Source organism: Salvelinus fontinalis, chromosome 37 (assembly GCF_029448725.1).
Source record: "Salvelinus fontinalis isolate EN_2023a chromosome 37, ASM2944872v1, whole genome shotgun sequence".
Classification (NCBI taxonomy): Eukaryota; Metazoa; Chordata; class Actinopteri; order Salmoniformes; family Salmonidae; genus Salvelinus; species Salvelinus fontinalis.
In genome coordinates, this window is record NC_074701.1 from 14,650,571 (window position 1) to 14,670,867 (window position 20,297).

Below are 20,297 nucleotides of genomic sequence, written 5' to 3' on the forward strand. Positions count from 1 at the left end.
TTAAATATATCTTCTGTTTTTTTTGTGTGAGGATTTGTCACTCTTTTTGCTGTTTTTTTAACTAAATTAGCGCTAGCTAGCAACAGCAGCAGACGAACAAATAGGTTGCTATGGCAACGGGTCAGCAGACCAGCGCACCAGCAGCAGTAGTTGCAGAGCTCACAGGCACCATGTCCCCACTCCCCCTCAGCGCAGAATCCATTCTCTACCCTAAAGAGGCCAAAAATGACACAACGAGGAAAACTTTAAAACAGAAACTACTAAAGGGGAGGCCAGAAACCCTTTTTGCAGACCTCTACAAAAACGGTGACGTGAGTAATCTCATCTTCTTCACTGACCAGCCAAATACATGGCGCTCAGCAGTGTGGTCTCACTACCCATGCATAAAAAAGAGGGAATCTGTAAATGGGTGGAAGCTGAAAATCAAAGAGACAGACGACCCTGACAGCACCATGATAACAATCAACCTCTACAAGACTGGGACTGTCATGGTGCAAGGTAACATTAGGCTGTTTGAAACAGACTTTCAGACCATTAAGGAGAGAGCGGAGAGAGAGAAGGACACCACCAGTGACATGCCCTCCCACAAGACAAACTCCACCAGCACCACCCTCACCCTTACTCTTCCCACCCAAAAAGGTACATCCAGCACCTCTTCCCACCATAGTGGAGGACACGCCCCAGGAGGAGAGCGACCCCCTCAGTGCAGAGCAGGCTCAGGCTCAGGATCTCCTCACCACCATGGCTGTTCACCAAACTGGAGGGGGAGGTGATCCTGCTCAGGGAGAGCGAACAGCAACCAGACAACCACACCTTAGAGGACCTCCTAACCAAGGTGAGGACAGAGCAGGACAGCAGCCTTGCAACACAGCTGAAAGAGGTTCAGCAAGAGAGAGACGGACTCAGAGAGCTGGCTGATCTAACAAAGGAGGCGAGAGAGCTCCAAAAAGACAGGCAGAACAGTAATAACGATCTGACCACACTAAGAGAGGAGCTGCAGGAGAGAAAGAGAACAGAGGACAGGCTGCAGGAGCAGCTAGATCACCACCCTATGACCTGCCCTCACACAGCAGAGGAGCCCAGCTCAACCAGCCAGACTTCCCCAGCCCTGCCTGCTGCACCCCTCCTCCCCAACCCACAGAGCAGCCTCCCACTGACAGCGGCACCAACACAGACCAGCCACACCCCAGCTCCACACCCACCAGCCCCCCATCTGCCCCCTCCAGTCCAGAAGAAACACTGGCTGACATCGTCCTGTTGATGGACTCAAATGGGAAGTTTGTTCAGGAGATTAAACTTTTCCCTAGACACAAAACGAGAAAGGTGTGGTGCCCAACAACTCAGAGTGCCATAGAGCTGCTTGATAAGGTCAATCTCGGGTCGCCAAGCCACGTAATCATACATACCGGAAGCAACGACCTGTGTGCTCAGCAGGAGATGGTGGAGACTTCACTACTAGGAGTGTTGAGAAGGCCTCCGCAATCTTCCCCAACTCAAGAATCGCGGTGTCAACCCTTCTACAGAGGAAGGACTTCCACCCTGCCACAATCCAAAGAATAAACGCCAGCCTATCCCGGGACTGTGCCTTGCAACCCAATGTACACCTGGCCCACCATCCCACCCTCGATCTGGACTGTCTCTATAACCATGTTCACCTGTACAGGGAGACAGTCCCCATCCTTGCCAAGACTCAAGGACGTCGCTTTAAACTGCAGCCCGACCTCTCCACCCAGGAACAGCGGAGCAATCTCAACCCCGCCGAGATCACTGAGACAACACCCCGGACCAGCACCCTGGACCCCCCAGCCACGACCACAGCACCACTAATCTCAATGCCCACCACAGCCAGCACAGACCACCCCAGCCCAGCTTCAAAGCCACCCAGACGAGGCCTCCCACCCCCCTGCTCCCCATCGCAGACCCACAGCCCAGCAGGCAGAGCTACGCACAGGCTGTGAGAGTAGCAACTGGCCCAGCCCCCACCAACCAAATGAGTGACATTAAACAAATGCTGAGTCTACTATGCTCACATGTGATAGGCCGAGGGTCATGGATGCTCACATGTGATAGGCCGAGGGTCATGGTAAGATGAGCACAAGAACTCCACCATCCTCACACTACAGCCACCCAAGTACAAATTCTATCTTAAATGATAAACAAATCACATTTGCAAAATAAGAGTTTACTTTTATTGAAAAATCCTATTTTAATAGTTCGTTGGATTGTGAGTGTTTCTCATTTTGAAGGTAAAGAAAAAAAGTTATGAAATCTTTTTACATTGCATGTTGGAATTTACAAGGATTGAAGTCCTCTGCTTTTAGGCTAAAGAACAGAAACCCAGACTTCCTGAAAGAAATTGATGATGTTGATATTGTAGTACTACAGGAAACATGGTGCAGAGGTGATGTTTCCACTGGCTGTCCACTAGGTTATAGGGAGATAATCATACCATCCACTAAATTAAAAGGAATCAAACAGGGCAGAGACTCAGGGGGAATGCTAATATGGTATAAATCTGAACTAATTAATTCAATCGAATTGATCAAAACAGGAGAATTCTTTATCTGGTTAAAAATCAACAAGGAGGCTGGCTTGACAGATAAAAACGTCTTCCTCTGTGCCACATACATTCCCCCCTCAGAGTCACCCTACTTCAACGAAGAGAGTTCTTAGTCACTTTCAGGCCCAAGGCAACGTGTTGGTCTGTGGAGACCTGAACGCTAGAACAGCAGAAGAACAAGACACTATTAACAGTCATGGGGATAAACACCTACCAGGAAGCAACAACCTTTCCCTCCCCACTTACCCCCACAGAAACAACTACGACAAGGTGAAAAACAAAAACGGAGTACAGCTCCTGAAGCTCTGTCGAACACTGGGTCTGTACATAGTCAATGGTAGGCTGAGAGGGGACTCTTTTGGTAGGTACACCTACAGCTCATCCCTTAGCACCAGCACTGTAGACTACTTCCTCACCGACCTAATCCCAGAGTCTCTCAGAGCCTTCACAGTCAGCCCACTAACACCTCTCTCAGACCACAGTAAATCTGAGAAGAGCAGAACCCAACCATGAAGCATCACGGCCCAATAAATTACATGGTACTAAACAGGCCTATAGATGGAGTGCAAACAGTACAGACATCTACCAAAAAGCAATTAGTAGCCAAAAAATACAATCTCTCCTGGACAACTTTTTAGCCTTAACATTCTCATTCAGCAATGAAGGTGTAAATTTGGCCATTTGGAACATAAACTTTATATTTGACAAATTAGCCTCCTTGGCTAATTTAAAGAAGCATAAGAGCAAACCAAAATTAACAGATAATGATGGTTTGATGGTTTGATAATGATTGCAAAAATCGAAGAAAGTCATTGAGAAATATATCTAATCAAAAACACAGAGAACCAGACAAGAAAAATATACGCCTTCAATATGGGGAAACACTGAAGCAATACAAACACACCCTAAAAACAAAAAAGGAACAGCACATTAGAAATCAGCTGGATGGAATTGAGGAATCCATAGAATCAAACCACTTCTGGGAGAATTGGAATAAATTAAACAAACCTCATCATGAGGAATTGGCTATACAAAATGGGGATATGTTAAGAAATCACTTTGCAAACCTCTACAGCAATATAACAAAGAGCCCAGAACAAAAAGATATACAAGAAAAATTACAAATCCTTGAATCAGCAGTCAAAGACTATCAGAATCCTGTGGATACCACAATTACAGAAGAAGAATTATTGGAAAAACTATGCACTCTCCAACCCAAAAACGTCTGTGGTGCTGATGGTATTTTAGATGAAATGATCAAATTTACAGACCACAAATTGGCTATACTCAAACTCTTCAACATTATCCTTACTGCAGGTATTTTCCGATATTTGGAACCAGGGATTGATCACACCAATCTATAAAAATGGAGACAAATTTGACCCAAATAATTAGAGGAATTTGTGTTAACAGCAACTTGGGGGAAATTCTCTGCAGTATTATAAATAGCAGACTACATAATTTCCTTGACGAACACAATGTCCTGAGCAGAAGCCAGATTGGATTTCCAAATAATTATTGTACAACAGACCCCATTTACACCCTCCACACTCTAATTGATAAACAAGTTAACAAAAACAAAGGCAAAATCTATTCGTTTTGTAGATTTCAAGAAAGCATTTGATTCAATTTGGCACGAAGGTCTTTTTTATAAACTAATAGAAAGTGGTATTGGAGGGAAAACATATGATTTTATTAAATCAATGTACACTAAAAACAAATGTGCAGTTAAAATTGGCAACAAGCAAACAGACTTATCTCAGGGATGGGGAATGAAACAGGGCTGCCCAATAAGTCCAACACTATTTATCATCTACATTAATGAATTGGCAAAAACATTAGAAGAATCGGCAGCACCTGGTATCACCCTACACAACACTGAAATCAATTGTCTGCTGTACGCAGATGACCTAGTGCTGCTGTCTCCCACTAAAGAGGGGTGACAGCAGCACCTAGATCGTCTTCACAGGTTCTGTCAGACCTGTGCTCTGACCGTTAACCTAAAAAAAACAAATAATGATATTCCAAAAAAGATCCAGAAATAAGGATGACAAATATAAATTCTATTTGGACACAGTTCTATTAGAACACACCAAAAACGACACATATCTAGGACTAAATATCAGCAACAGGTAGCTTTCACATGGCTGTGAATGAGCTGAGTGTCACATTCGTCGTAGTGAGGAGACCAAGGCGCAGCGTGATACGAGTACATTCTTCTTTAATAAAACGAAGAACACTAAACAAAATGAACGTGAAGCTATATAACAAAGAGTGCTGAAACTACACATAGACAATAACCCACAATACCTAAATGGAAAATGGCAACCTAAATAAGATCCCCAATCAGAGACAATGATAAACAGCTGCCTCTGATTGGGAACCAATTCAGGCCACAATAGACCTACAAACACCTAGACTTACAAAAACCCTATAGATCTACAAAAAACCCTAGACAACACAAGCACGCATACCCACCCTCGTCACACCCTGAGCTGACCAAAATAATACAGAAAACATATATAACTAAGGTCAGGGCGTGACACTGAGAGACAAAGCAAGAAGAGCATTCTATGCCATTAAAAGGAACATCAAAATCGAAATTCTAATTAGAATCTGGCTCAAAAATGTTCAATCAGTTATAGAACCAATTGCTCTATATGGCAGTGAAGTATGGGGTCCAATCTCTAAAAATGAATTTACCAAATGGGACAAACATCCAATCGAAATACTGCATGCAGAGTTTTGCAAGACTGTATTGCAAGTGCAAAGAAAAACTCCAAATAACGCATGTAGAGCAGAATTGGGCCAATACCCCCTCCTCATTCGAATAGAAAAAATAGCCATCAAATTTTACAACCATCTAAAAACAAGTGACCCCAACACATTCCATCACACAGCTCTACAATGTCAAGAGATGAAACAAGAGAAGAGTCCCCTCAGCCAGCTGGTTCTGAGGCTCAGTTCACCAACCCAAACCAACCCCATAGAGCCTCAGGACAGCACTCAGAAAATCTGGCCCAACCAAATCATCACAAAACAAAAATAAAAATATATCACCTATTGGAAAGACACCACAAAAAATCAAAGTAAACTTCAATGCTATTTGACTCTAAACAGACAGTACATGGTGGCAGACTATTTGACCACTGTGCCGTATAGAAAACTGAGGAAAACATTGACTAGGTACAGACTCAGTGAGCACAGTCTGGCTAAAGAGACCGGTCGTCACAGACAAACCTGGCTGCCCAGAGAGGACAGGCTGTGCTCACTCTGCTCCAGGGGAGAGGTAGAGACAGAGCTGCGTTTCCTATTACACTGTGACAAATACTCAGACCTAAGAGAATATTTCTTTCCCAAAATTAGAATTCAATACAAAGAATTTGAAACTATTAACGACGAAGGAAAAATCTAATATTAATATGGTGAAAAGCCAAAATGTGCAGTTTTGGCAGCCAAATATGTGTCCTCCTGCCACAACCTGAGGGACAGCCAGTGAAAGTGCAAAGTAATGTCGATAAAATTTCCCATCTTGTTTTGTTTAGTCTTTCATACCATGTCATTGTCTTCTCAGTCATGTTGGCACTGGTCTACTACCATTGCTTTAATGTATTGTTCTGATTAATATTGTTGTTGTAGTTGTTGTTAATGGTAATCCCATGTCCACTACTACTATTATTATTGCTGTTGGTCCCACCATTTTTTTATATATAAATATATATTTTTATTTTATTTTTATTTTTCGATATGTATACTTTGACAATGTAAGTAATAATGAACTTGCCATGTCAATAAAGTCAATTGAATTGAATAGAGAGAGAGAGAGAGAGAGAGAGAGAGAGAGAGAGAGAGAGAGAGCAAAGCCTCACAAAGAGCCAGTAGAAAAGGAATAGAATTTCTGTTTAAATCTCAGAACTCTGACCGATAACACCCAGTCAGTCATATCATGTCTCATCGGCAAAACACTAGTTTCTGATTCTGAAAATCACTCTGCTCTCGGTAGCTATGACGCATTGGCTAATACGGCAAACGTGCTACAGCTAGCACCCTAGTGCAAGCTTGTTTGAATGGCCATACGGTAGCTAGTTTGCCAGCTTGTTGATGAAGTTGTAGGGCACCAAAGTTTTTGGACTGTTAAAAAATGACATGTATCTGACTCTGAAAGCTGGCACTGTGCCTTGCTACTTTGTAACATTTGACCAACGCGATAACGTTGGGGAAAGCAGTCGGCTGTACTGTAGCAGTCGGCTGGGCTGTAAAACTCAGCGCACTACTCACGGCAGAACAGATATAATGAAAGCTCATTTGTGCATTAGCTAGAACTGCCCGACACTAGCTAGCTAGCTAGAGGGAGTATTCAGCATTGAGTGAACTGGCGTTGTTAGCATCCCTGCCTTTCATTTCATATGGATTGATTTGATACTGGTTCAAACAGCAAGCAGACATTTTTGTGCCAATTTCAAACTTCATAAATACTGATTCTACCACCACAAAATATATTATTTTATATAGAACTAGGTACACTTGCTCATGAAAAAAACATAAATATTAGCTACAGATTAACTCTGACTCTTTTGAGGATCAAAGGGGGTTCAGTGGATGATGTCCCCTTGGTAACATTTTGAGGATGAAAGGAGGTTCAGTGGATGATGTCACATTGGTAACATTTTGAGGATGAACTATCAGACAGATCAGTGCAAACGGCTTTCACACACTCTGAAATATATTTTTACATTCTTTTTTATTTTTTACCTTTATTTAACAAGGCAAGTCAGTTAAGAACAAATTCTTATTTACAATGACGGCCTACACCGGACAAACCCGGACGACGCTGGGCCAATTGTGCGGCGCCCTATGGGACTCCCAATCACGGCCGGATGTGATGCAGACATGAGACAATGGCGTCGACTCAACAATATGTTTGTCTGATCAGAATGGGGACAGACACAGATGTTGGTTGTCAGCTTAATGCCTTCTATACTTCTGACTACTTTAGTCTCCTGTGTCCCAAAAACAGGATCCTATCATGATCTCACTAGAACTACTAATACCAACTCCTGTTCAACAAGAAATGATGACCCACACTTATAGAGCACTACTATTACCAAAGGGATCAAAGGTCAACTAATAATAGGCCTACAGGTAGAATGTAGAGAGGTCATACATCACAACGAAGCTGGACACATATCCGAAATAAACGGACCTCTCTAATGGTGTCAAATGGAAATGAAATTACCATTTGAGTGGTAGTGGTAGTGGAATGAACATACGGTACATCAAGTTTGGCAAAATCCCTTATGTCTGGAACACTTAGGGAAAGAGAAATTTCTCCGGGGTGCAATGGATAAATGGGTATTTCAGACTGTTACAATTAGGTGTCTGTGGCAGAGAATGGGGGGAGGGGGGGGAAGCATTTGGGTGAGAGATAAATAAGAAGAGTATTTGGAAGAAAGTTAGATGGAAGAAGATGGAGCCTGTGATAGATTGCATCAGAACATTTTAAGTATCCCATTTAAAATAATAATGTGACTAGACGCAGTATTGTGTAAAACACTTTATTTGATTAGATGCTCTCATGTCTGCCTAGAGCTGTGCCCTAAAAAGTAACATGGGATTTCATCTGCCAAATAATCAATATTCACTTAATAGCCTCTTAAGAATGGGCCCCAGACATCATCCATTGTGACTGACTACAATACAGCTGCCATAGCAGTGCTCTACTACCCCCTTTTGGCAGCTTTCACAACTGAACGTCACAACAGAATCCTATTATATAATAGTCACTAGCTGATGGTCGGCTGACTTGTGAGGCTACTCTGAGCCTGACAGAGCTTGTTATGCCGGGTTGCAGTTCAGATGGTGCTGGGTTACAAGATGCCAAAGCCTTTTAACTGGTTCTGCTATCAGAATCCATGCGTTATAGCTGATCAGAACAGACCAGAATCATCTCTCAGAGTAGAAGGTTTTTGAAGTTGATTTGGCAGTGTGTCAGACTGGCAATTATGGCTGAGGCTGTTACCACCTCAGTGTCAAATTAGTGCCAACCAGTTATTATTGGTTAATCAGTGCCAACCAGTTATTATTGGTTAATAAGTGTCAATCAGTTACTAGTCCTACAGTAAAAGCTTTTTTTTCTCCCATCAAACATTCTTACAAAACAACAGATGCCAGGCATCTACACTGCTTTGTTCAGTGCCTTGGATCTGTTGTACATGACACCAAGTGTGGCTGTTTCTGTCGGGGTGTTGTTGTTGTTGAACGACTGAGACACTATCACTTACTTGAGATACAGCAACATGTGCCAAAGGAATGACTTCATTGCTATGTTATGCGACCTCTGCCTTGGCATGAATTGGATAACTGGGATAAACTTTGATCACAGGTACGGACTAAATGTTAATAGGTAATCAAGCACTGTAAACCTACATTCCGTGCAGTGGGTTGGTGAACAAGCGAAGGTAAGGGTACGGTTGTAATGACGCATGTACAAATGTACAGTCGCTAGTTCATACTGTATTCTGGAGAGAAAGGCCTTTACCTGACTCTACCCGAGGAAGAGGATGCTCCAGCAGGGACCTACAGCAGCTCTGGAGGACGAGCTCAGCTGTCCCATCTGCTTTGAATTTTTCCAGGACCCCGTGAGTCTGAAATGCCAACACAGCTTCTGCCGCGGCTGCCTGGAAACACCAGCATGGATACAACAAAAGCAGCGCGAATGCCCCGTCTGCAGGCGAAGGCATTCCATGGTCGATTTCCATCCCTCCATGTCCAACATGAAACTGAGGAACATAGTGGAGGCCTACCTGCAGAGAGAGGAGAAGGAGGGGAATGAGGGGAGAGGAGTGTGTCTTGTGCTGTGTTCCACACATAACAAGAAGCTCAGGTTTTTCTGTAAGGAGTGTGAGGAACTTGTTTGTGCTGCGTGTGTGGAGACCGAGCTGCATGCCAAGCATAAGCACCTGTCAGTGAAGGAGGAAGCGCAATGGCGTAAGGTACTGTGCAAGCAGGAATACACATCTACTTGCAGTCTTTTCCGCTTGCTAACCGAGTTCCCTTCGGAACTCAATATATTCAATATACTGTAAAGTTCAACAGAATAGTTGAGAATAGTTGAGAAACTCGTTTTATTTCCATCCTTTTTCTACTGTAACAGCTCCTTATCTCTCCACCACTATCCCCACTCTCTTCCATGATCTACCCAGAGGGAACTCACGGCATTGCTCTACAACCTTCCTGAGAAACTGCAACTGGACGTAAAGCAAGCGAGAGCATCAAGAGAGTGTGCAGCACAATACATCAAGGTATGTCGCTAGCTAAAGAACACAATATTACCAAAGATAATACAAAGATATTTACACAGATACTACATGTCTATCTTGTTGTACTGTTCCAGACCCAGGCCCAGACCACAGCAGGACAGATCAAGAGTGAGTTTGCGAATCTCCACCAGTTCCTGAGAGCGGAGGAGGAGGCCAGACTGGCAGCTCTGAAACAGGAGGAGAGCAAGAAGACAGGGTTACTGACTGAGAGGATCAACCGCCTCACCAGCGACATGACTTCCCTCTCGGAGAGAATCTCAGACATACAGTACAGGATGAAAACCGATGATGTCTCATTCTTGCAGGTTCATCTCACATATTTTAACCTGTTTGGTTAACCTGTTTGGGTTGACATGAATGTTCTATATTCATGGTACAACTGTTAAAGGTACTGAGGCTTTCTCAAGTAATTATGTTATTTTTTACTGAGATCCACGTGTTTTTGTTTCAGATATACAAGGACTTGAAAGACAGGTATGCAACATTACAATGATCATCATAAGTCAAATATTTGATCAGTCTCCAACATTATTGACACAAAATGTTTGTACCGTATGTCATTTCAGTACACTGCAGGATCCAGAGCCTTTATCAGGGACACTGATAGACGTGGCCCAACACCTGGGCAACCTGAGGTTCAAGGTCTGGGAGAAAATGCAGAAAATGGTGCAATACAGTGAGTACACAGATTTTATAAGCAACAGTCCACATTTTGAGGTTAATCATTGACTTGCTTCCATGGCGCAGCGCAATGATCTGTTTCTCAACATTACAGTCCAATATCCAGGCTCCAGCCTATAGCACTCTTTCATAGCCTTGAATCCCGAGGGTAGCAACAACAAAATGTACCTTTTCTGAGCCAGTCTGATTCCTCACAAAAAGCTGACTCATGTTGGGATTCCTAAGTACTTAAGTACTACTTAAGTCGTATTTTTGGGTGGCTGCATTTTTTTATTGAATTTTATTTATTTTGGTTGAGAAACACATACAACAAAATGTGGACAAACTTAACAGTATTAATTACAACGCTTGTTTACAACGTGGTCCTCAATGGTAAAAACAATAACATACAGTTATGTCGGAAGTTTGCATACACCTTAGCCAAATACATTTAAACTCAGTTTTTCACAATTCCTGACATTTAATCATAGTAAAAATTCCCTGTCTTAGGTCAGTCAGGATCAACACTTTATTTTAAGAATGTGAAATGTCAGAATAATAGTACAGAGGGATTTATTTCAGCTTTTATTTCTTTCATCACATTCCCACTGGGTCAGAGGTTTACATACACTCAATTAGTATTTGGTAGCATTGCCTTTAAATTGTTTAACTTGGGTCAAACGTTTCGGGTAGCCTTCCACAAGCTTCCCACAATAAGTTAAGTGAATTTTGGCCCATTCCTCCTGACAGAGCTGTTGTAACTGAGTCAGGTTTGTAGGCCTCCTTGCTCGCACACGCTTTTTCAGTTCTGCCCACACATTTTCTATAGGATTAAGGTCAGGACTTTGTAATGACCACTCCAATACATTGACTTTGTTGTCCTTAAGCCATTTTGCCACAACTTTGGAAGTATGCTTGGGGCAATTGTACATTTGGAAGACCCATTTGCGACCAAGCTTTAACTTCCTGACTGATGTCTTGAGATGTTGCTTCAATATATCCACGTAATTTTCCTTCCACATGATGCCATCTATTTTGTGACGTGCACCAGTCCCTCCTGCAGCAAAGCACCCCCATAACATGATGCTGCCACCCCGGTGCTTCACGGTTGGGATGGTGTTCTTCGGCTTGCAAGCTTCCCCCTTTTTATCTTCAAACATAACGATGGTCATTATGGCCAAACAGTTCTATTTTTGTTTCATCAGACCAGAGGATATTTCTCTAAAAAGTAAGATCTTTGTCCACATGTGCAGTTGCAAACCGTAGTCTGGATTTTTTTATGGCGGTTTTGGAGCAGCTTCCTTGCTGAGTGGCCTTTCAGGTTATGTCAATATAGGACTCGTTTTACTGTGGATATAAATACTTTTGTACCTGTTTCCTCCAATACCTTCACAAGGTCCTTTGCTGTAGTTCTGTGATTGATTTGCACTTTTCGCACCAAAGTACGTTCATCTCTAGGAGACAGAACTCATCTCCTTCCTGAGCGGTATGACGGCTTCATGGTCCCATGGTGTTTATACTTACGTACTATTGTTTGTACAGATGAACGTGGTACCTTCAGGCATTTGGAAATTGCTCCCTAGGATGAACAAGATTTTTTTTCTTCTGAGATCTTGGCTGATTTCTTTTGATTTTCCCATGATATTAAGCAAAGAGGCACTGAGTTTGAAGGTAGGCCTTGAAATGATGACTCAAATGATGTCAATTAGCCTGTCAGAAGCTTCTAAAGTCATGACATAATTTTTTTGAATTTCCCAAGCTGTTTAAAGGCACAGTCAACTTAGTGTATGTAATCTTCTGACCCACTGGAATTGTGATACAGTGAATTATAAGTGTAATAATCTGTCTGTACTTGTGTCATGCACTTACTTGTGTCATGCACAAAGTAGATGTCCTAACTGACTTGCCAAAATTATAGTTAATTAACAAGAAATCTGTGGAGTGATTGAAAAACGAGTTTTAATGACCCCAACCTAAGTGTATTTAAACGTCCGACTTCAACTGTACATAATGATTAAAAGGCAAGACAAAATTACAAACAACCATAAATACGATCATTTAAATTGGCATCCTAAAAAGTGGCACTATTCACTGCACTTTTCCTTATCCTTAAATATCAACCATATATTAATTCACATTTCAACCTTAAAAAACGATTAATTTGTCACGTTCGTCGTATGGAGGAAGAGAGAAGGACCAAGGCGCAGCGTGATACGAATACATTCGTCTATTTATTAAACACGAAACGAAGAACACTTAAACAAACTAATCAAAACAACAAAACGAACGTGAAGCTATATATATAAAGTGCAGGCACACGCAACCAATACCAATACATAGACAATAACCCACGAAATACCCAACGGAATATGGCTGCCTAAATATGGTTCCCAATCAGAGACAACGATAAACAGCTGCCTCTAATTGAGAACCAATCTAGGCAACCATAGACATACAAACACCTAGACTAGTAAACACCCCATAAACATACAAAACCCCTAGACAAGTCTAAACACATACATCCCCCATGTCACACCCTGACCTAACCAAAAGAAAAAAGAAAACAAAGATAACTAAGGCCAGGGCGTGACATCATTGCACATCATAACTATCATTCAAATACATACACCTGACCAGCAGTAGGGGGGGGGGCACAAGGGGCAGTGGAGTGGTTTCTCTTATTTAGACAACCTTGTCCAAATGAAAACCTTTGCCTGCTTTTTAAAGCTATTTTAAATTTTTCTTTGCTTGATCTCCAAGGGGAGGCTATTCCATAGACCAGGTATTCCCAAACTGGGAAAAGATTCTTCACATTTTCTAACAGTCCATTTATATTTTCCAACATGGCTATACATTTGGGTTAGTTTTTTCTCTCTCGCCTGAGTAGCCTCGTTTCAATGCCAAAAATTAAATTAAACCATCTAGTGTTCAGCGAAATAACAACACAATGTCAAATACAGGTAGCCTCGTCAAATAATTAACATCCAATCACATTGACTGTTACTCTCTTCCACTAACGGTCCGTATGTAGCCAAACGTAGCTGCTGCTCATTCCTTTTGCTCGAAAATTGATAAATGGTCCAAAAAAAAGTGAGGCCCGCGTCCATAGAGACACATACCAGCTCTACTGGTTGCACTGCTACTACCAGCAGTACTACACCTGCACCTGTCGACGACACAAGTTGTTCTGCTTCCGCGAGCACATCCAATGCTAGCATCAGTAATTCTACATTTGTTGTTAGCCCAGCTAGCATGGACACTGACAGTTGTGAATCTGATGCAGCCGAAGAGCTACTGCCCCCTTACCCGGGAAAGCACCGAACAACAGACAGGGATGTTGGACCATCGAAGAGGTGCAAATATGATGAGAACTACATTCATTTGGGGTTTCTTTTATATTGGGAGTAGTGCCTTTCCTCAGCCACAGTGTGTTGTATGTGCAAAAGTACTATCTCACAACTCGATGAAACCTTCAGTCTTGCGCAGACATTTAGAAACAAAACATGCCAATTTGAAAAATAAGCCACAGGAGTTTTTTTGAGCGATAATTAAGACGACTTTCGAGTAGTAAGACATGTATAAAAGCAACAGATACCATTAATAAAAAGGGTCAAGAAGCGTCTTATATGGTGAGGTACCGAGTGGCTAGGACAGGCAATCCCCATACTATTGTGGAGGATTTAATTATTCCTGCTGCTACGGATATGGCTGGGACAATGCTGGGGGAAAAGGCCCAAAAAAACTATACAGACAATGTCTTCATCCAACAACACTGTTTCACGATGCATCATTGACATGGCAGGAGATGTTTTGAAACAATTACTGCCTTGCTTACAAGCCAGTGAACTATATGCATTACAGCTGAATGAGTCAACAGACGTGGCGGGCCTGGCACAGCTCCTGGTACATGTCCATTATGTTTATGGGGGGTTAATTAAGGAAGACATCCTCTTCTGCAAACCACTGGAAACCAGGACAACATGAGAGGATATTTTTAAAGTACTGGACAGCTTTGTGACATCAAATGGACTTTGGTGGTCAAGATGTGTTGGTATCTGTACTGATGGCCCAAAATTAATGTTAAATGTTGAATGCTTAGCAGGACAGGAAAATGGTCCAATTCACACACTTATTAAGAGAACATCCTGGTCATCCCTACTGCCTCTGACCTGGCGGACTCACTAAACACAAATGCTTCGTTTGTAAATGATGTCTGAGTGTTGGAGTGTGCCCCTGGGTATCTGTAAATTTTAAAAACAAGAAAATAGTGCCATCTGCTTGGCTTAATATAAGGAATTTTAAATGATTTACACTTTTACTTTTACTTTTGGTACTTAAGTATATTTTAGCAATTACATTTACTTTAGATACTTAATTATATTTAAACCCAAATAATTCTATACTTTTACTTAAGTAGTATTTTACAGGGTGACTTTCACTACTAATAGAGTAATTTTCTGTTAAGGTTTATTTACTTTTAGTATGACAATTGGTTACTTTTTCCATGACCGTGACGGACTCATTGACAAAATGCTCAGTCATGTTGAGGTTGCTGAAATACAAACTGCTGACTCATGTTCTGATTGCCAAAACATAAACTGCTGACCAATGTTCTGATTTCTGACCCAGTGACAAACTGCTGACTCATGTTCTGTTCATACAGCCAGCAACACAGTGTACCAACATCCATGTATCTAACCCGGTGGCCATCTAACCTATCCACTCCTTCTGTCCCAGCCCCTGTGACCCTGGATGTGAATTCAGCCCACGCTGATCTACTGATCTCTGGGGTTCTCCTGGAGGTGAGTGACAGACGGGTGTCCCAGCCTGTGCCTGATAACGCTGAGCGATTCGACAGCTCAGTGAGCGTGCTAGGCTCTGTGGGTTTCTGCTCAGGCATTCACAGCTGGGAGGTGGAGGTGGGGCCTAAGAAGGCCTGGACTCTGGGTGTGGCCAAAGAGGGTGTAGCCCGGAAAGGCAATGTGATGGTCAGCCCAGAGGGCGGGATCTGGGCGATGGGGCTGTGGAACGGGGAGCAGTATAGCGCTGGAACTGCCCCCCTGGGTACCCCGTTAGTTCTGAAGAGGAAGCCCAAGAGGATCATGGTCAAGCTGGACTATGAGAAAGGAGAACTCTCCTTCTACGACTCCAGTGACATGTCACTCATCTATACGTTCGAACACAGGTTCACAGAGAGACTGTTCCCCTACTTCTCTCCCTGTCTCAACTCTGATGGCACTAACCCTGGAGTGCTGAGGATCTGCCCTGAGAAGGTGTCTGTGACTGTGGCACCTATTCACTGAGGATATAACCTGGTGATTCTTTTTCATGATCACGTACTGAAGAGTCTGTATTGGTAAAGTCTGTCACAGTGACTCCTGTGTACTGATTTTTATTCTGTCTATCGTTTTGTATATTGAGGTGAATATCCTCACCTCCACTGGTGACATTGATGTCTGTGACACCAATGTGTATTTCGGAACTTTGTCTGGAGCAGATCTATTCTTTACTGTTAATTAATTTACTGAGAGCAAGTGTCATGATTGAATTCCATAATTATTGGTGTCACGTTCAATAAAAGTACAAATTCTGTTTACTTCGATTCCATGCCTCAGTCTTTAAGTGGAGCAAATCAACACCGAAACACTGGACCAGTTTGCCAGCATTCCAGACAGCGTCATCAGTCCCTAGCCCAGCCACCCTACGGTAGGTACACCAGCTCAGAACAAGCACACATCTCTCCATCATGGCTGCCACCTGGACCCTGGAGGACGACATGTCCTGCCCTGTGTGCTGCGATGTTTTCACTGACCCTGTGGTGCTGGGCTGCAGCCACAGCTTCTGCAGGAGCTGCCTGGACAGCTACTGGAACACTCAGGTCATCAAAAAGTGCCCCGTCTGCCGCCACCATTCCCTAACCGACGCTCCACCCAGTAACCTGGCTCTGAGGAACATCGTGGAGACCTTTGCGAGGGAGAGGAGCCACAATACCACCAAGCAGGAGGAGACGAGAGAGGGGGAGAAGGAGAGCCAGGGAAGGAGGAAGTCAGGAGGGAGGAGTGGGTTGGTACGGGATGGGGATGAAAGGTGCGGTCTCCATGGGAAGAGGTTGTTGTTGTTCTGTGTGGAGGACAAGGAGGCTCTGTGTGCGGTGTGTCAGACCTCCAGGAGACACAGGAGCCATCAGCTCTGCCCTGTGGATGAGGCTGCTCAGGAACTCAAGGTATGGCTAGTACTGTGTGTCATATCAGGGCCAGCAACTGCATGTCACTTCGCTAGGCTGGTCTGGTTGTGTTATAGTAATTAGTCTGTTTACTGTTTTACTGTAGTTTTCCAATTACCGCGAGTACGTACTGTTAGTCTTTTATGACAAACAGATGAGCCCGTGTGGCTCAGTCCGTAGAGCAGGTGCTTACAACGCCAGGTTGTGGGTTTGATTTCCATGGAGGACAAGCACGAAAATGCATGCACTCACTACTGTAAGTCACTCTGGATCATAGTGTTTGCTAAATGACTTAAATGTTATGTGAAATTCCACCTTATTGGGATTATTGACTACACTGAAACTATAGTTCTGTTTGCTTAGTCTTGTTATTTGGCAATGTGTTATTCTTTTTCGTGTTCTTATCTGTGTATCAGATGAGCTCATGCATTTCACCGGAATGTTGGTTTTGCATTTTCTCACAATCATTCAAAACGGTTTCGCCGTAGGTAGAACAAATATGATATATTGACATTAATTCTATCTGTTGTGTCTAATAGCACACAGGCGCCTCAATACCTGACACTGTATGTGGCCTAAACCCCTTGACTTCTCTCGTCCTCTCTCATCGCCTCCTTCTCAAAACACATTGGAGGAGAAGGTCAGAGGGGAGGGACCTCTGACTTTCTCATCCAGTGGGTTTCGAGAAGGAAGTGAGGAGAGAGGACACGAGGAGTCAAGGAAATGCAATTGATATTTTCCTCTGGTATGTGGCCAGGAGGAAGTGAAAGCATCTATCATCCCTCTGAGGAGGAAGTTGGAGACATTCCAAAAGTTGAAGGAGGATTGCATGAAAACAGCAGAACACATCAAGGTAAGTACTATGGAACAAACAATTATACGGAGAAATGAAGTTGACTTTATTGTCAACATTTTGGTTCCCTAGCCTTTTTCAACAGTTGTGCACTATGAAACCATTTTCATATTGTATCAGAAAGTATGAGAGGTCACCCTCTGACCCTTTGACCTATTGACCCCCAGAGCCAGGCCAAGCAAACAGAAAGGAAGATAAGAGAGGAGTTTGTGGAGCTGCATCAATTCCTGCGTCTGGAGGAAGTTGACCGGCTGTCTGCCCTCTCTGAGGAGGTGGAGATGAAGACAGTTATAATGGCAGAGAAGATTGAACACCTGGCCAAAAAGATGACCTCCCTGACCAGCAACATCAGAGAGATAGAACAGGATATAGAGGCAAACGACCTTCCATTTCTCCAGGTACAGAGACACTTACTTTAAACATACACATTCTAAAATACTTTACATTTGATTTTCTAATTTGGTCATTTTATCTCACACAACTATGTTCTTTCCCCAGGCTTACAAGAACAACACAGCAAGGTAAGGTACTAGTTTTTCAAACACATTCTGCCTGCTTTGAGGTTACAGTCCTTTACTACAACAGCCACTCTATCTGTATTTTTTGCCTCAGGGCCAACTGTACATTGCAGGATCCAGAGCCTGTATCAGGGGCATTGATCGATGTGGCCCAACACCTGGGCAATCTGAGGTTCAAGATCTGGGAGAAGATGCAGGAGAAGGTGCAATACAGTGAGTACTAGACCAGAGCAAATGAATGGTTATCAGATCACTAGATGCTCAGAGTACCACACTTTAAAATGTAAATTGTTATATAGCATTGTAGTCATAGCTGTTTGTGTTTCCCCCCAGCTCCAGTGACTCTGGACCCCAACACTGCGGCCCCCTGGCTCTCTCTCTCAGACGACCTGACCAGTGTGTGCGTCAGGGGGGAGAAGCATCACGTCCCCAACAACCCAGAGCGCTGTGACACGTGTGTTTGCGTGCTGGGGGCCGACCCCTTCAGTTCCGGCAGTCACTTTTGGGAGGTGGAGGTGGCGGGTAAGACCAGATGGGACCTGGGGGTCCTGAGAGAGAGTGTGCGTAGGAAAGGGGTCCTGAGTGTGAACCCTGTCCACGGGTTCTGGGCCCTGTCCCTGAGGGACGGCGGCCAGTACAGCGCCTGCACCATGCCCTGGACCCGTCTCACTCTGAAGAGGAGGCCCAGGAGGGTCAGAGTGTGTCTGGACTATGATGCGGGAGAGGTGACTTTCTATGACCCCACTGACATGTCACTCATCTATACATTCAGGGACAAGTTTAAAGAGCCATTGTTGCCCTACCTCTGTCCCTGTGTGAGTGACAGCGGCCGCAATGCTGAGCCACTAAAGATATGCCCTGCCAAAGTGTCATTGGTTCATGATGTTGGTGAAAAAGTTTTGTAGATTACAATATGTATGTTTTAGAGGAGACAATGCTAATGCATCCATATGTCTCACCATCTATTATAAACACAATGGAGGTATATTTTCTATATATATATGTTTGGCTATATGTGAATGGAACAATTCTTATCCTATATAATATCATGAATCATATTTTTTTGGTGTGTGTCAAATGGCAAGATAAATTAAACAAAAAAGGTGATCATTACTCAACATTAGTGTTAATATTCTGTAAGACTTGTTCTAAATGCTTATAAATGATCATGCTTATAAATGCTTATAAATGTGTATAAATACAACAATTAAATAATTTTATGTTTATGAATGACATGATTTATTCCTGATTTATCAATGGTTTATTGTTTATTCATGAAAGTTCTTAATAAAGTGTTTCTTGTCAACATTGAGCTTTGTCAGCCTCCTGGAGGTGAGTGACAGACGGGGTGTCCCAGCCTGTGCCTGATAACGCTGAGCGATTCGACAGCTCAGGGAGCGTGCTAGGCTCAGTGGGTTTCTGCTCAGGCATTCACAGCTGGGAGGTGGAGGTGGGGCCTAAGAAGGCCTGGACTCTGGGCGTGGCCAAATAGGGTGTAGCCCGGAAAGGCAATGTGATGGTCAGCCCAGAGGGCGGGATCTGGGCGATGGGGATGTGGAACGGGGAGCAGTATAGCGCTGGAACTGCCCCCCTGGGTACCCCGTTGGTTCTGAAGAGGAAGCCCAAGAGGATCATGGTCAAGCTGGACTATGAGAAAGGAGAACTCTCCTTCTATGACTCCAGTGACATGTCACTCATCTATACGTTCGAACACAGGTTCACAGAGAGACTGTTCCCCTACTTCTCTCCCTGTCTCAACTCTGATGGCACTAACCCTGGAGTGCTGAGGATCTGCCCTGAGAAGGTGTCTGTGACTGTGGCACCTATTCACTGAGGATATAACCTGGGGATTCTATTTCATGATCACGTACTGAAGAGTCTGTATTGGTAAAGTCTGTCACAGTGACTTCTGTGTACTTATTTTTATTCTGTCTATCGTTTTGTATATTGAGGTGAATATCCTCACCTCCACTGGTGACATTGATGTCTGTGACACCAATGTGTATTTCGGAACTTTGTCTGGAGCAGATCTATTCTTTACTGTTAATTAATTTACTGAGAGCAAGTGTCATGATTGAATTCCATAATTATTGGTTTCACGTTCAATAAAAGTACAAATTCTGTTTACTTCGATTCCATGCCTCAGTCTTTGAGTGGAGCAAAT

At 43.3% G+C, this 20,297-nt stretch overlaps 2 protein-coding genes, 1 long non-coding RNA gene and 1 pseudogene across 3 annotated transcripts; 3 read left to right on the forward strand and 1 right to left on the reverse strand.

The window, feature by feature from the left end:
- Positions 1 to 8,099: 8,099 nt before the first annotated feature.
- Positions 8,100 to 10,519, reverse strand: LOC129836207 (uncharacterized). Its single transcript, XR_008756625.1, has 3 exons — positions 10,431 to 10,519; positions 9,917 to 10,046; positions 8,100 to 9,363 (listed from the first exon to the last, which is right to left on the reverse strand). It is a non-coding gene; the product is annotated as an uncharacterized LOC129836207 (long non-coding RNA).
- Positions 9,088 to 16,135, forward strand: LOC129836203 (nuclear factor 7, brain-like). The gene is made up of 6 exons (XM_055902061.1): positions 9,088 to 9,552; positions 9,763 to 9,861; positions 9,954 to 10,184; positions 10,331 to 10,353; positions 10,446 to 10,555; positions 15,277 to 16,135. The coding sequence occupies exons 1-6, from the start codon at positions 9,121 to 9,123 to the stop codon at positions 15,840 to 15,842; spliced, it is 1,461 nt and encodes a 486-aa protein (XP_055758036.1). The 5' UTR covers positions 9,088 to 9,120; the 3' UTR covers positions 15,843 to 16,135.
- Positions 16,136 to 16,220: 85 nt separating this feature from the next.
- Positions 16,221 to 20,260, forward strand: LOC129836206 (E3 ubiquitin-protein ligase TRIM35-like). The gene is made up of 6 exons (XM_055902065.1): positions 16,221 to 16,762; positions 17,520 to 17,615; positions 17,783 to 18,013; positions 18,114 to 18,136; positions 18,228 to 18,346; positions 18,467 to 20,260. The coding sequence occupies exons 1-6, from the start codon at positions 16,286 to 16,288 to the stop codon at positions 19,036 to 19,038; spliced, it is 1,518 nt and encodes a 505-aa protein (XP_055758040.1). The 5' UTR covers positions 16,221 to 16,285; the 3' UTR covers positions 19,039 to 20,260.
- LOC129835919 (E3 ubiquitin-protein ligase TRIM39-like) lies at positions 19,322 to 20,260 on the forward strand (annotated as a pseudogene).
- Positions 20,261 to 20,297: the final 37 nt, after the last annotated feature.